General features: G+C 39.7%; 1 protein-coding gene across 2 annotated transcripts in view; it reads left to right on the forward strand.

The window, feature by feature from the left end:
- The window catches only part of MED27 (mediator complex subunit 27), a 102,018-nt gene that overhangs the window by 25,749 nt on the left and 62,972 nt on the right, over positions 1-13,297 (forward strand). For both annotated transcript variants that reach the window (XM_067139539.2, XM_067139532.2), the window contains exon 3: positions 2,570-2,691. In XM_067139539.2, coding sequence (XP_066995640.2) covers positions 2,570-2,691 — 122 coding nt within the window. The remainder of the gene's footprint in view (positions 1-2,569; positions 2,692-13,297) is intronic.

Raw genomic sequence — 13,297 nt, forward strand, 5'->3', positions numbered from 1 at the left:
ACTTCAGTTCAACCACACAGGCATGGCTTTTAAACTTCTTCAACAACTGTTTTACTTCCCTAAAAATTCAAAAAAATGGAGAAAATCCAGGGTGATCGCATTTCTGAAACCTGGAGAGAAACCTTCGGACTCCAAAAATTTCAGGCCCATCTCCTAACTCTGCCACCTGTACAAAATAATGGAAAGAATGTTGCTCAGTCACTTAATGGGAGTAGTAGACAAAGTCCTTATCCCTCAGCAATGTGGCTTCTGCTCAGGAAAGAGTTGCACAGCACAGATTTTACACCTAACCCAGTACATTGAGGGCAGGTTTGAAATGAGCAAGATCACTGGTGTGGCTTTTGTGGATATCTCAGCCGCCTACGACACAGTAAATCACAGGATACTATTGCACAAACTTTCTATAAAGATTACAGACATCAAAGTAACCAAGATAATAGCTACTCTCCTGGAAAATCGTCGCTTTTTTTGTTGAATTCCAAGGACGCCGAAGCAGATGGAGAAATCAAAGGAATGGACTACCTCAAAGCAGTGTACCAGCTCCTATTCTTTTTAATATCTACACTAATGACCCGCCATTACCAGAAAATACTAAAAGCTTTATCTATGCCGATGACCTTGCACTTACTACTCAAACTGATAACTGATGAAACAGAGATCTCTTTAACTGCTGCATTAGAAGAGCTAGGTACCTATTATGAGAAAAACCAACTCAAACTAAATCCAGCTAAGACTCAAATCTGTGCTTCCCAACTGCGGCATGCACAGGCCTCTCAGAAACTCAAAGTATTATGGAAAGGGAACTTACTGGAACACTGCTTTACACCAAAGTACCTGGGAGTTATGCTGAATCGCACATTAACATATAAGAAATATAGCCAAAACTTAAAACAAAAGATAGCTGCTAGAAACAACATTCTACGAAAATGATCAGGAACAAGTTTGGGAGCACAACCACAACCAATTAGAACATCAGCTCTAGCTCTATGCTACTCTTCAGGAGAATATGCTTTCCTGGTTTGGTACAGGTCAGCTCATACGAAGCAGGTCGACATTGCTCTAAACAAAAGCTGCAGGATCATTACTGGATGTTTGAAACCTACACCCGTTGAGAAGGTCCTACTTTTAGCTGGTATTGCTCACAATGAGATTCGTAGGGAGGTAGCAGCTAACAAAGAACGACTCCAATCTTCTTCTTCAGAAGCACATCCTCTCTATGGATACCACCCAGCCACACAGAGACTAAAATCTAGAAAAAGTTTTCCCTGCACATCAGTTAACCTTGAGGGGAAAGCAGAGAATGCTAGGGTCAAAATGTGGAAAGAATCAACCACCTTTCCAACTGGGTAGAGCCGAAGGAAAGTCTTCCATGTGGACACCAGGAGAAGTGGACAGTGTGGAAAGCCCTTAACAGACTCTGCACAGAAGTTGGCAGAACAAAAGTAAATTTGCGGAAGTGGGGTTTCTCAAGTGATTCATCACTTCGTGATTGCGGAGAGCAGCAGACGATCCAACATCTATGTCGGTGTGTTTTATGTCCTTCAATGTGCACTATGAAAGACTTGATTGCAGCCTCCCCCAATGCTATTGACGTCGCCAAATACTGGGCAAGAATTATCTAGCTCTTGAACTGTTGCTTTATTTGTGACTGTATAATAGACCTGTATATTTGTATAGTAAGAATGTAGATATCGTGTATTTTTTAAAATATCTGTAAGTAAGGTTGATACTTCTGACATGAATAAAGAAAGACCTGTCCTAATTATGCTGGTGTTGCTATAGACTAAATTGTCATTTAAGGAACACATAATCAATAGCATTGCTAAACTGAGAATAAGAAGCATTTATCACAAACTTGCTGGGCCTTTGTTGAGAGTTTCCACATCCACTGTGCAAGCCTACACGCTGTCGACATGTGATTGGCGGTCTCAAGGCCGCCTTGCGTTCAAACCAGTGTAGCAGCGGAAAGTGCCCAAAAGTTATACCTTCTGAACTGTAAGTTTAAAAAGTCAGTGGTATTCATTGCCATGAATTACTGAAATTGGTTGTTAATGAAAGAAGACTGCATTCAGGCAAACTGTTTGATTTGTGAAGAATTTTCAGTGGTGACATGTATTGAGAGATTATATTCATAGCTGTCCATAATTTTGTCTGTGTACTCTGCAAGAAAGTGCCTGGGAAATGAGCTATGCTAGTAATACTATTTCTTATACATTTAGCCCTTGGGATGGATGATATGATGATGTCACTCAGAGGGTCTGTTTGTGTATATGTTTCACTGGACTTGGCAGACCAGTAAGTAATAACTTCAGACTTTATAAAGAAAGCAACGATCGTTTTGCTAGCACACCTCTTCAGATTCATTGGATATCTATGACAGCTGATGATAGAGTTGTTAGGGATCTAACCGACATTCAGGCTGAAGGTTCAGTGTTCACACAATCAGCAGGACTTAATAAAAGTAATATTAGACAAAGTAATAATTAGAAATAATCAAAATTAAATTATTAATGGTAGTTATTTCTCTCTAGATCTCTGTGTTAATTGTGTATGGGAATTTCACTTCCAGGTACATGAATATGGAAACGTTGCAGTATCCTTATTCAGCCAAAATTCACTAAAAAGATCTTACACCAACTCCAGTAGCAAAAGAAGACGAACTCAGACCAGCAGTCACAATGTGCCTCCTCAGTAAGTTACCTTAAATTGTTTTAAGCAGATCCTGTGTTTTGTTTAAGATTGCTTGATTTATTTACCAGAGTCACAAACAATACAACTTTAACTTTACATAATTGTGTAAAATATTGGAATATTACAGAAGAACACTGCAGTAATTTCAAGTAAATCAGACATCTCTAAGGGAAGAAAATTAAATGATCTTTGCCCAGAATCGGCAGCAGTAACTGCATTTTCTTCAGCCTTCATTAACTCTCCATTACTGCACGACTGAGGACAGAGCGAGCATTGGCGTGGATGACTAATTGTCTCATTGTGTTGGTTCTTTAGAATAGCCCCATTTGACAGGGTTGTTTCTGGAGTTACCAATGGCTGATCAAAGTCTGTTAAGTGAGCTCCAGGTTAATCAGTCTAAAGTGCGTCCAGGCAGTAAACATTCAGAAGGCTTTGTAATTTGAAGATGGTACACATCCAGCAGTCCACAGTTCTCTGGCTCTGATTTATTTCAGCCTTCTTTCTTTCTAGTATCTGCAGTAAAACTTGTCTATAGGTGTTGGTTTCAGGCACCCAGTGATCAGTCTGACAATTTCATTTAGCACAACATCAAAAAACAATCAATACTGATCTGCATTTAGGGCAGTCGCCCAGGTGGCAGATTCCCTATCTGTTGCTTTCCTAGCCTTTTCCGAAATGATTTCAAAGAAATTGGAAATTTATGCTAGCATTTATGGTAAGGGTAGAATCAAACAATCAAACATCCACTTGCTTTGCATGAGCAGAGCTACACCATACAGGACATGCATACTCTTCTGCAGAAAACATTGCAGGAGATCTTGAGAGAATAAGTAGTTTATTGGAAGATGAGAGTGATTTTAGTGATGTGCAAGACGGTGAAATTAATAGCAGTGACTCTGAAGAAAACAGCATACATGATTCTAGGGGTGCGCAAGGAAGTGGATTTAGGGATGTCCAAACATTTGAACACCCTGATGATAAAGATGATGATATACCACTGCAGGTATGCCTCAATCGCATTATTAATTGTAATCCAGTTGATCCCATCAGTGATACAATCATTCAGATGTCTCATGGCAGAAAGTTAGTGGACTAGAGCCTGTAAAAAATAGTATCAATTTTATGCCAAGAAAAACTGGCTTCCAAGCTAACATCCCCAAAAATTCAAATGCTACGTCTTATTTTGATCTATTTTTTCCTGAAGAATTGTGGGGGATGATAGCTAGTGAAACAAATCATTATGTTGCTGAATTGTTAGAACAGCATTCAGATTATATGGAGACACATCCTCACAGCAGACTGAAAATGTTCAAATCTGTAGATACGGAAAAACTAAAAAAACTGGTTAGCCATTATTTTGAATATTGGTTTAAATCCCAAAGGATGAAAAGAAACACTGGGACACTAGATTTTCCCAGTGTATGCCATTCTTTTCAACTGCAATGTCCCGGAATGACTTCCAGTTAATTAACAGAGTGGTACATTTGAATTCAAATGCCACAACAGTTCCAAGGAATGAACCTGGGTATGATTCTTGGGACAAGGTGAGACCATTACTAGACTTCCTAAATTCTTTGTGGAAGACATTGTATATTCCTGCACAGAAAGTCTCACTTGATGTATCCTTGATTGGAATGAAAAATAGAGTTGCTTTCATACAGTACTTGCCAAACAAGAAACATGCTCGATTTGGCATCAAAAAGTTTGAACTTTGTGAAAGCAAAACTGGATATGTGTTGCATACTGAGCTGTACAATGGCAAGTACTTTCTTGCCTCAGGTGACCCATATGACATGGCACAGAAAATAGTTACTGAAATTGTTGGTAAATGCAACCTATATAATAAGGGGTATCATATGTTTACTGACAATTTCTATACAAAGTGTCATTTGGCAGATGTTCTCCAATAGAAAGGGATCATGTTCATGTTAACAGTTGGAGCAAATTCTAAGGGCCTTCCTAGAGAGCTCATGAAAACAAAACTGCAAGCTTGTGATGTCCTCTATTATAGAAAGGGGGAGGTGCTAGCTTGTGGATTCAAAGAGAAAAAAATCCAGAAAGCCTGTATATAGCCTTTCCACTGCATGTCATGCTGAAACTATTGGTGAAGGCAAAAAATGGTAAGGAGGTATCCAAACCATTGCAATATTGCTAAACACTACAATAAACACATGGGTGAAATAGACCTGAAGGACTGCAAGGTGCATCATGTTGCTGCAAAACATGCTACAAGGATATACTGGAGAAAAATCCTTCAAAATTTGCTTGGCATGACAATGCTAAATTCGTACATTGCCTACTGTGACAACACTGACATCTGCCTCCAGATGAATCGTCACGACTACATTGTTGAAGTAGTGGAGACACTGGCAAAGAAACCAACCCCAGCTAGGCCTAATATTCCTCTGAAGCCATCACCTGGACTGCCTGGAGACAGTTGCCCTTACTATGCGAAATCGCCTGCACATCAAGAGCGAAAGTGTGCGGTATGTGGTCCAACAAAAAAGAGGGGAAGATCTTTACACTGGTGCCTAGGGTGCAATGTGGGAATCCATGAGAAGTGTTGGGGACAATTAGAGCACTGTAACAGACCAAAGGGACTTAAAAAAGGAAGTTGCCGTGTGACTAAAGGGTAAGGACCTAAAAATTGTTGAATTTTTATGTAGTGTTCAATTCAAATGTTCTTCAGTGTTCAGGACACAGGTACAGACTTTGAAGCCTGAAACATTGTGGGATGTTAGTTCATTATATTTTCAACAAATTGTATATTCCAAAAGTATTCACTTACTAGGCAATTTTTTTCACAAACTTTGAATCTAAAAACAAAAAATAAATTTAAAAAGACGACTTCTATCAAAATGTTTTGAAATTATATATCTTGTATTCATGTTGCAAATAATGCATAAACCTTCCTCTTTAAAATGCTGTATCATTCTTAAAAATGTGCCCATTAAAAGTAACTAAAATTAATTATTATTCCAACAAGTAATTTTCTACATTATTCGCCAAGCACTACAGACTATACTGCACGGCACTTGTTGGGTTAAAGACCTATCTAAAATGATGCCGAGGTATTTTGACGTAAAGCAATGTTCCAACTCTGTGCCCTCCCAGTTTTCTATTTGGCTGTTTGTTTTGAAGGTGGAAAGCAAAGGACTGAGTTTACTGGGGATTTGGTTTCAGGTGGTTTTTACTATAATATTTGGTGAGCATTCTCATTGCTGTTGTAAGGACTTGTTCAGTTTCTTCAAGCTTCTTTGGTTGAGTTGCTAAGGCAAGATCGTCAGCATATACAGGTTATTCACCTAAGATGTTACACACAGAAATAACGTCTAAACCATTAAAGATATCGGTATTCTGTTTTCTTATTCATAAATGATACGTAGGGGCTTGTAAAATAATGTGCTATGTATTCTCATGGGGTGATTAATAACCAAAATATTGATATTAACTCCGTCTTTCTAAATGGAACGGCACAAATTCATACAGCTGGTCTAAGAGTTCAACTGCGTTTAAGTTCATATCTGTAAGTTTTTTCAAAATCGGAAAGTTACTTTTTGAGATATCAATAAGAACAGCATGGATGGTTTTGAATGCCGCATCGGGCAAGGACATACTGACGCGCAAGCAGTTTCCTGGGTCTGATTCCAGCCACAGAATGGATACCATGTGATGAGTTTGCAAAGTGTGTATGACAGGCGAATTCATGACAGGTCAGGTAGGGTTGATGTTTATAAAAGGAATAAAATTATTACTTTGACTTCAAAGGAACATAACGAAAGCTATAATTGTTATTGGTTTGAGGGGGTAAGACGCCAAACTGAGCACAGTCTGTTGCACATGGATTTCAAAATAAAACAAATTTAATCTCCTTTCCCCGCCAGTCATACAATAACGTTGCACACCCAGGGTATGTTACGGTACATCGCATTATGTGTACGATAGTTTTCAGTACATTCCTGTTATCCATTTTGTGGCTGGAATCAATACCAGGAAACAGCTTGCGTACCAATACGTCCTTTGCCGACCACATGCTGTCTGATGCGGCACATAACCAAAATGTGGTTTTTATTGATATCTCAAAAAGTAACTGTCCGATTTTGAAAATACTTACATACCAGGTGTATGCGTAAGTTTTCGCCAGTTTTTGTGGTACAGAAAACTCATAATTTTCAAGGAAAATTCATTGTTTATTCAAAATATTGGCCATCGACTTCTACACACTTTGCCCGTCTTTCATGTAAGTTATGAATACCGTGCCAGAAAAACTGCTTTTGCGGCCAACCATTCCTCGAGCCATTTTCTAACTTCCTCGAAATTGCTGAAGTGCTGCTCTGCGAGCATGTGCCCCATTGATGCAAAGAGGTGATAGTCAAATGGCGCCAGGTCGGGGTAATGCGACAGGTGCGGAAGCATGTCCCTTCCAAACGAATTCAGTGTCTCTTTTTTTTTTTGCTGTGTTGTCGTTTAACAAAATCACTTTGCCATGTCCTCTGGCCCATTCCGGTCATCTTTCGATCAATGCGTGATTTAAATTAATCATTTGTTAGCGACAGCGCTGTGCATTAACTGTTTTGCCGGGCTTCAACAGTTTATAATACGCAATACCACTCTGGTCCCACCAGACATAAAGCATTGTCTTCTTGCCGAAGCGATTTGGCTTTGGTGTTGAAGGGCCGGCTTTGCCAGGTGAAGCCATGATTTTCTCTGCTTCGGGTTTTCAAAATTAATCCATTTTTCGTCGCCCGTAACAATTCGGTACAAAAATGATTTTCTTTCGTGGCATTGAAGCACCATTTCACAAGTGACTTAGCAATTTTCTATTTGCCATTCATTCAAATCATGTGGGACCCATTTACCGAGTTTATTGATTTTCCCCATTGCTCGTAAACGTCTGAGAATTGTTTCTTGTGACACATTTAATGCTTGTGTCAATTACTGTAGAGTTTGAATTGGGTCATCATCCAGAACGTGCACAGTCTTTCACATTGAAATCACCACGTTTAAATTGTCGAAACCACATGTCACATGATCTAATCAATGGAGCGTGTTTGTCATATGTTTCTAACAGCAAGCAATGACTTTCCACAGCCTTTTTATTTTTATTAAATTAGAAAAGCAATGTATGGCGCAAATGTTTTTCAGGCACAAACGTCGACATGATCACTGAATGTTACAACACAGATGCTAGTGTTTGGCAGACTCAACTAGTTTGTTTTGGTAGATTAATGTCAGACGAACAAACTAACGTATGTGTCAAATGCATACTCTGCGTACTGTTCGCTGGCGCCATCTCTTAGTGAAACCGAAAAGTCATATGCATACACCTGGTATTTGAACTTGTATGCAGTTGAACTTTTAGGCCAGCTGTATGTATTGCTGCTATTCCATTTTAACACGTTCCCTGCGGCAGTGAATTTCGATGACTTAATGTTACGTCGTATCGGCCCACCGGTGACCCGATGCTGCCTTTAGTTATTATCGGTTCGGGTCACCGGTGACCTGACGAATTTGACTTTGTTTACTCCCTAGTATGACATCCTAAACAATGCAAGTGCACTTGTTGTGTGCGTTATTGTTGAGGAGACATTCCAGCGTATTTACCTGTGCCACAGTGTTCCGATTCAACAATTGCGTGAAACAGAAATGACCCAGGAAATAATTGGGTCACCGGTGGGCCGATCAAAACTAGCAGTATGCCTCGATTCTTTACTTCAATTGGAACACTGTGTTGCCATTAGTTAACAGAAATTCGTAACTAGGACGCAGTTATTTACTTCGCAATTCTGGGAAGTTCGCACCGACGGATAAGAGTAACATGTTTCGGGGCGCATGGTGACCCGAACCGCACGGAACGTAATATAGGCCCACCCCAGTGCTGTCCTAACCCTCTTTCTTTTCCGTGCCGCCGGTGTGTCAGAATGTGAAAGCTCCATACCTAAGAAAGGACGTGAAATTGCTTGTAAATATTATATACGGAAGATAGTAAATATGTCAATAACTATTCCAATAACTCCAATAACCTCTATTGGCTTTCCTAAGAGCAATGTAGAAAGCAGATATCAGAAGGGTGGTACTCCTTAAACAACAGTCTACGATCTGCGGGCAGCAACACTCTAGGCTTCATTCACCGTAACCGCGCTAAGCGATTCCCGCGTAAAAATATAGGTCAGACAACAATCGGGACTCAGGGTGACCCGAAGCGATATGAATGGAAGATGAAAAAAACTTCCTTCGGGTCACCGGTGGGCCGATCAAAACTAGCAGTATGCCTCGATCCTTTGCTTCAATTGGAACACTATGTTGCCATTAGTTAACGGAAATTCGAAACTAGGACGTAGTTACTTACTTCGCAATTCTGGGAAGTTCGCACCGACGGATAAGAGTAACACGTTTCGGGGCACATGGTGACCCGAACCGCACGGAACGTGTTAAAATGAGGAGTTTGTATCAATATCTTGGTTATTAATCACCCCATGAGAATAAGTAGCACATTATTTTACAGGCCCCTGGATATCATTTACGAATATGAAAACAGAATATCGATATATTTAATGGTTTAGACATTACTTCCATGTAACATCTTAGGTGAATAACCCTGTATAAAGCTGTTGCACGTATTAGGTCATGATTGTTCATTAGTGTATATTATATTAAATGGCGTAGGGGACAAGACACTTCCTTGGGGCAAGCCATTCTTTTGGTTTCTCTTCAATGACTTCGTCTTCCTTGGAATACCGGTAAAACAAAAAATCTATGGTTGTAAATGAGCGCTGTAAATAAAGTAGTGGTAATATTGATAGAATGAAATATTTAATGAACTAACCAGTACTATTGCATTACATTCCTTTAATGTAGTCACCTGCAGTCTGTTACCTTTTGCCAAATGTCAGGAAGCTGTTGGGGACCTTGTTTTCTATTGATGACAGCGATGGAGCGCCCTACTGTGCAGAATACAGATGCCACGTCATGAAATCAGTGCCCTTGGAGAGGTTTCTTCAACTTCGGAAACAGGTCGAAGTCACAAGGACTCATGTATGCTGAGGATGGAGGATGTTCCAAGATTTCCCAAAGCCACTGTTGCAATAAGAGCTTGACATTATTTGCAACATGATGTGCATCAAAATCTCAGTATATTGGAAGAATTCTACCTAAACTTAGACCAATACGTAAACCCAAATTTTGACTTAAATGAAATCACAGAAAAAACCAACATTCTTTTCGATACAGTCATTCCCTTTCTAAAAAATTATTATTTGAAAAGAATTAAGAAACAACAACTCACACATACAAATGAACCGCTTAAAGACTTCCCCTACTCTAATCCCGCTCCCTCCACAGACGCTCTACCCATCCCTCCAAACCTCTCCTCCGCAGCCGCGAACTACAGCCCCAGAATAACACGTAACAGATCTCGACTTGCAGCCGTACAGCACACACAGTGCCAACACTCAACGTAAGTACTTTAATACACACTCACTTTTCACAACCTATTACATGCCGTTTCTTATATAAATTATTTCTACTTACAGATATCATATTCTACAACATAAAAGAAGCCCTCACGCTATCACCAGAACAAATGTACATTGACTAACATCCATATAATTTAAACCTTACTTCAAGATGTACGGCATATCAAATGAAATTCAGCTCATAATAGGCACTATTTAACTTAATAACGGCACACGCAATCTTTCATAACATCTACATATCAAGATAACTTCATCACCTGCATACTAGCAGTTGTTAAGGAACATTGGAACGAATGAAAACAACTATAAGCCTCAACTTTAGCATATATACACCGTGTACTCACCAATTTACAAGTACAATGCAGCAATAACAAACAGTACAAATCAGAACAAAAAAATTGGACCCATTTTACTTGTTTTTACCATTTCATTTATTTTTAACTGGCCTGTTACATCGGGTCTAAAACTTTTTATGTATATATATCTTGAAGACAATAATGCTGTAAATATGTAACAATTTTACAAACACTAGTGTAAACAAGTGTAAACTTCATTTGATGTTTAATAGATTAGGTACATGAGGTCACATGCCTCACATAAGTACTTTCCAAGCCAAAGAATAAGATCCATTTACTATTTTAAGAAGCAAACTTTTAAATGTTTGGTTTAATTGAGTCAGTTATATGAAGGTGTAATGTTTTACATATGATGTTTTTGAAACCAATTTAATGTGTATCAGCTGAGGATGACCCCATAGGGGTCGAAACCGGTACTGACTGAATTTACTGCTTTATAGTAAATAAATATTGTATTGATAAGGTGGAGGCTTCTAAATTATTTTATGATGTGCATCGTCGTGCATCTTGGTATGGCGATCGTCTCGCAATAAAGGTGGATGTTTGTGTTGCATAGCTGTACACGGATGTCGCTCCAGAAATCAGCAATAGCAGGCACAGAATGCGTAAGAATAACACTTTCCTAGTCCTCTGCCACAATCGGCATAAGCTTCACCCAACTGTGTTCCTGTCTAAATTTCTGTGGACATGGCGAACCTGGGTGATCCATTTGTTTGGTTGACTCTTTAAGTCAGGCCCGTATGCTTGTGCCCATGTCTCATCATTGGTGACAATGCGCTGCAGAAATATGTCTCCTTCATTGCGGTATCTGTCCAGATGGATGCCAGCCAGTGCATACCATTGCCATTTCTGTAAGTCAGTGAGTTGTTGTGGAACCCAACGGGACGCAATTTTCCTCATATCAAGGCATTTCGTCAGTACATGCCACACTGTTTGATAACTGTGACTAACTTCGCTCAGGCAGCCTCATCTGCTATGCTGAACAGGGGACTTGTGGGGGTATGGGAAGATTGGAAGAGATAGACTAGGAAGAGAGAAGGAAACGGCCGTGGCCTTAAGTTAGGTGCCATCCTGGCATTTGCCTGGAGGAGAAGTGGGAAACCACTGAAAACCACTTCGAGGATGGCTGAGATGAGAATCGTACCCCCTCTACTCAGCTGACCTCCCAAGGCTGAGTGGACCCCATTTGAGCTCTCGTAACAATTTTTTTCACATTTCATGGAAGAGCCAGGAGTTGAACCCGGACCTCCGGGGATGGCAGCTAATCACGGTAACCACTACACCACAGAGGCGGACATAATAATAAATTCTGTTCTATACAAGTACTTCTGTAAGTAACTATCCTTAAACACATCATACTCTAGGAATGAGTAAATATGTTATGCAAACACACATTCTTACAGAAGGGTACAGTAAGGTTCACTTTCCTTTACACACGCGCATAGGAAAATGAACTCAATGAAAATTGTTCTGATGGACTGCATATCAGTATGTGGCTGGGAGGCAAGACCAGTCTTAAGGGAAATAATGGATAGGAAGAGCATTGTCACATTCACGGTTTTGCTACAGCAGCAACGAGATAAAAGATGTCTCAGAAAAATCAAACTTAGCTGAATGTAACTGGGAGCAATGCAGACTTCTGAGAAATAAACTCAAAACAGCATTTAGAGTAGGATATAACAGCCGTATTGAATCTATTGAACAAATTTATGTACTAGATTTTAAAGGATCGTCTGGTTGGAAATATTCATAAAATTGTGGAAATCCAATGTTTTCCAGTACCATCTGGATCAGGAAATAAGAATTGACCTAAAAAGGGTGGCTAGTATAAAAGTAAAATAATACGTAGATCAATTCTGCATGTAGTGTGAAAGTTATTCTTGGACGGTAGATGTGTGATATAAAAGGTAGGCTAACCCAAACTTTCCTGAAGGAGAATTATTTTCTCACCTAGATATGTATAGCATAGCTTTGTTCCTGAGGACGTTATTGTGTTGCTTGGCATTTAAAGATGGACAACAATTGGTGGAAGGAGGTATGATTTCAAAAACGATTGTAAAGTGAGGTGACATACCTCAGTTTATAAGAGAAGATATAGTGAATCAATTTGTTGAGAAGGCGACGATTTAAAAGTTTAAATATCTAGAACTCGTTCAGTTCATTTTGAGATAGTGTGTTTAAGATTATATTTTTACTGTTTTACAATTGGATTTATGTTGCACCGACACAGATAGGTCTCATGGTGACGATGGGACAGGAAAGCGCTAGGAGTGGGAAGGAAGCGGCCTTGTCCTTGAAGTACAGCCCCCACATTTGCCTGGTGTGAAAATGAGGAACCGCCGAAAACCATCTTCAGGGCAGCCGACAGTAGGGTTCGATCCCACTATCTCCTGAATGCAAACTCATAGCTGCGCGTCCCTAACCGCACGGCAACTTGCTTGGTCACCTAGAACAAGTCGTACTGCTTTCCTTTGTTTCTTTTCCAGTTCTTGTAATAAGTAATCCTGGTGTGGGTCCCATACACTGGAGCCATACTCTAGTTGGGATCCTACCAGATAATTATACGCCCTCTCCTTTACATTCTCATGACAACCCCCAAATAATCTCATAACCATGTGAAGAGATCTGCAACCTTTCTTAACAAACTCGTTAATATGTTTGCCCCAACGAATACCATGTATAATTCTCGGACAGTCCATCGATGGTCTACGAAAACAAGGCCACACATGATGTCAGTCTGATCTTGAGGAATGGACAGCCAAACTGTGTGATGGA

Source organism: Anabrus simplex, chromosome 1, assembly GCF_040414725.1.
Source record: "Anabrus simplex isolate iqAnaSimp1 chromosome 1, ASM4041472v1, whole genome shotgun sequence".
Lineage (NCBI taxonomy): Eukaryota > Metazoa > Arthropoda > Insecta > Orthoptera > Tettigoniidae > Anabrus > Anabrus simplex.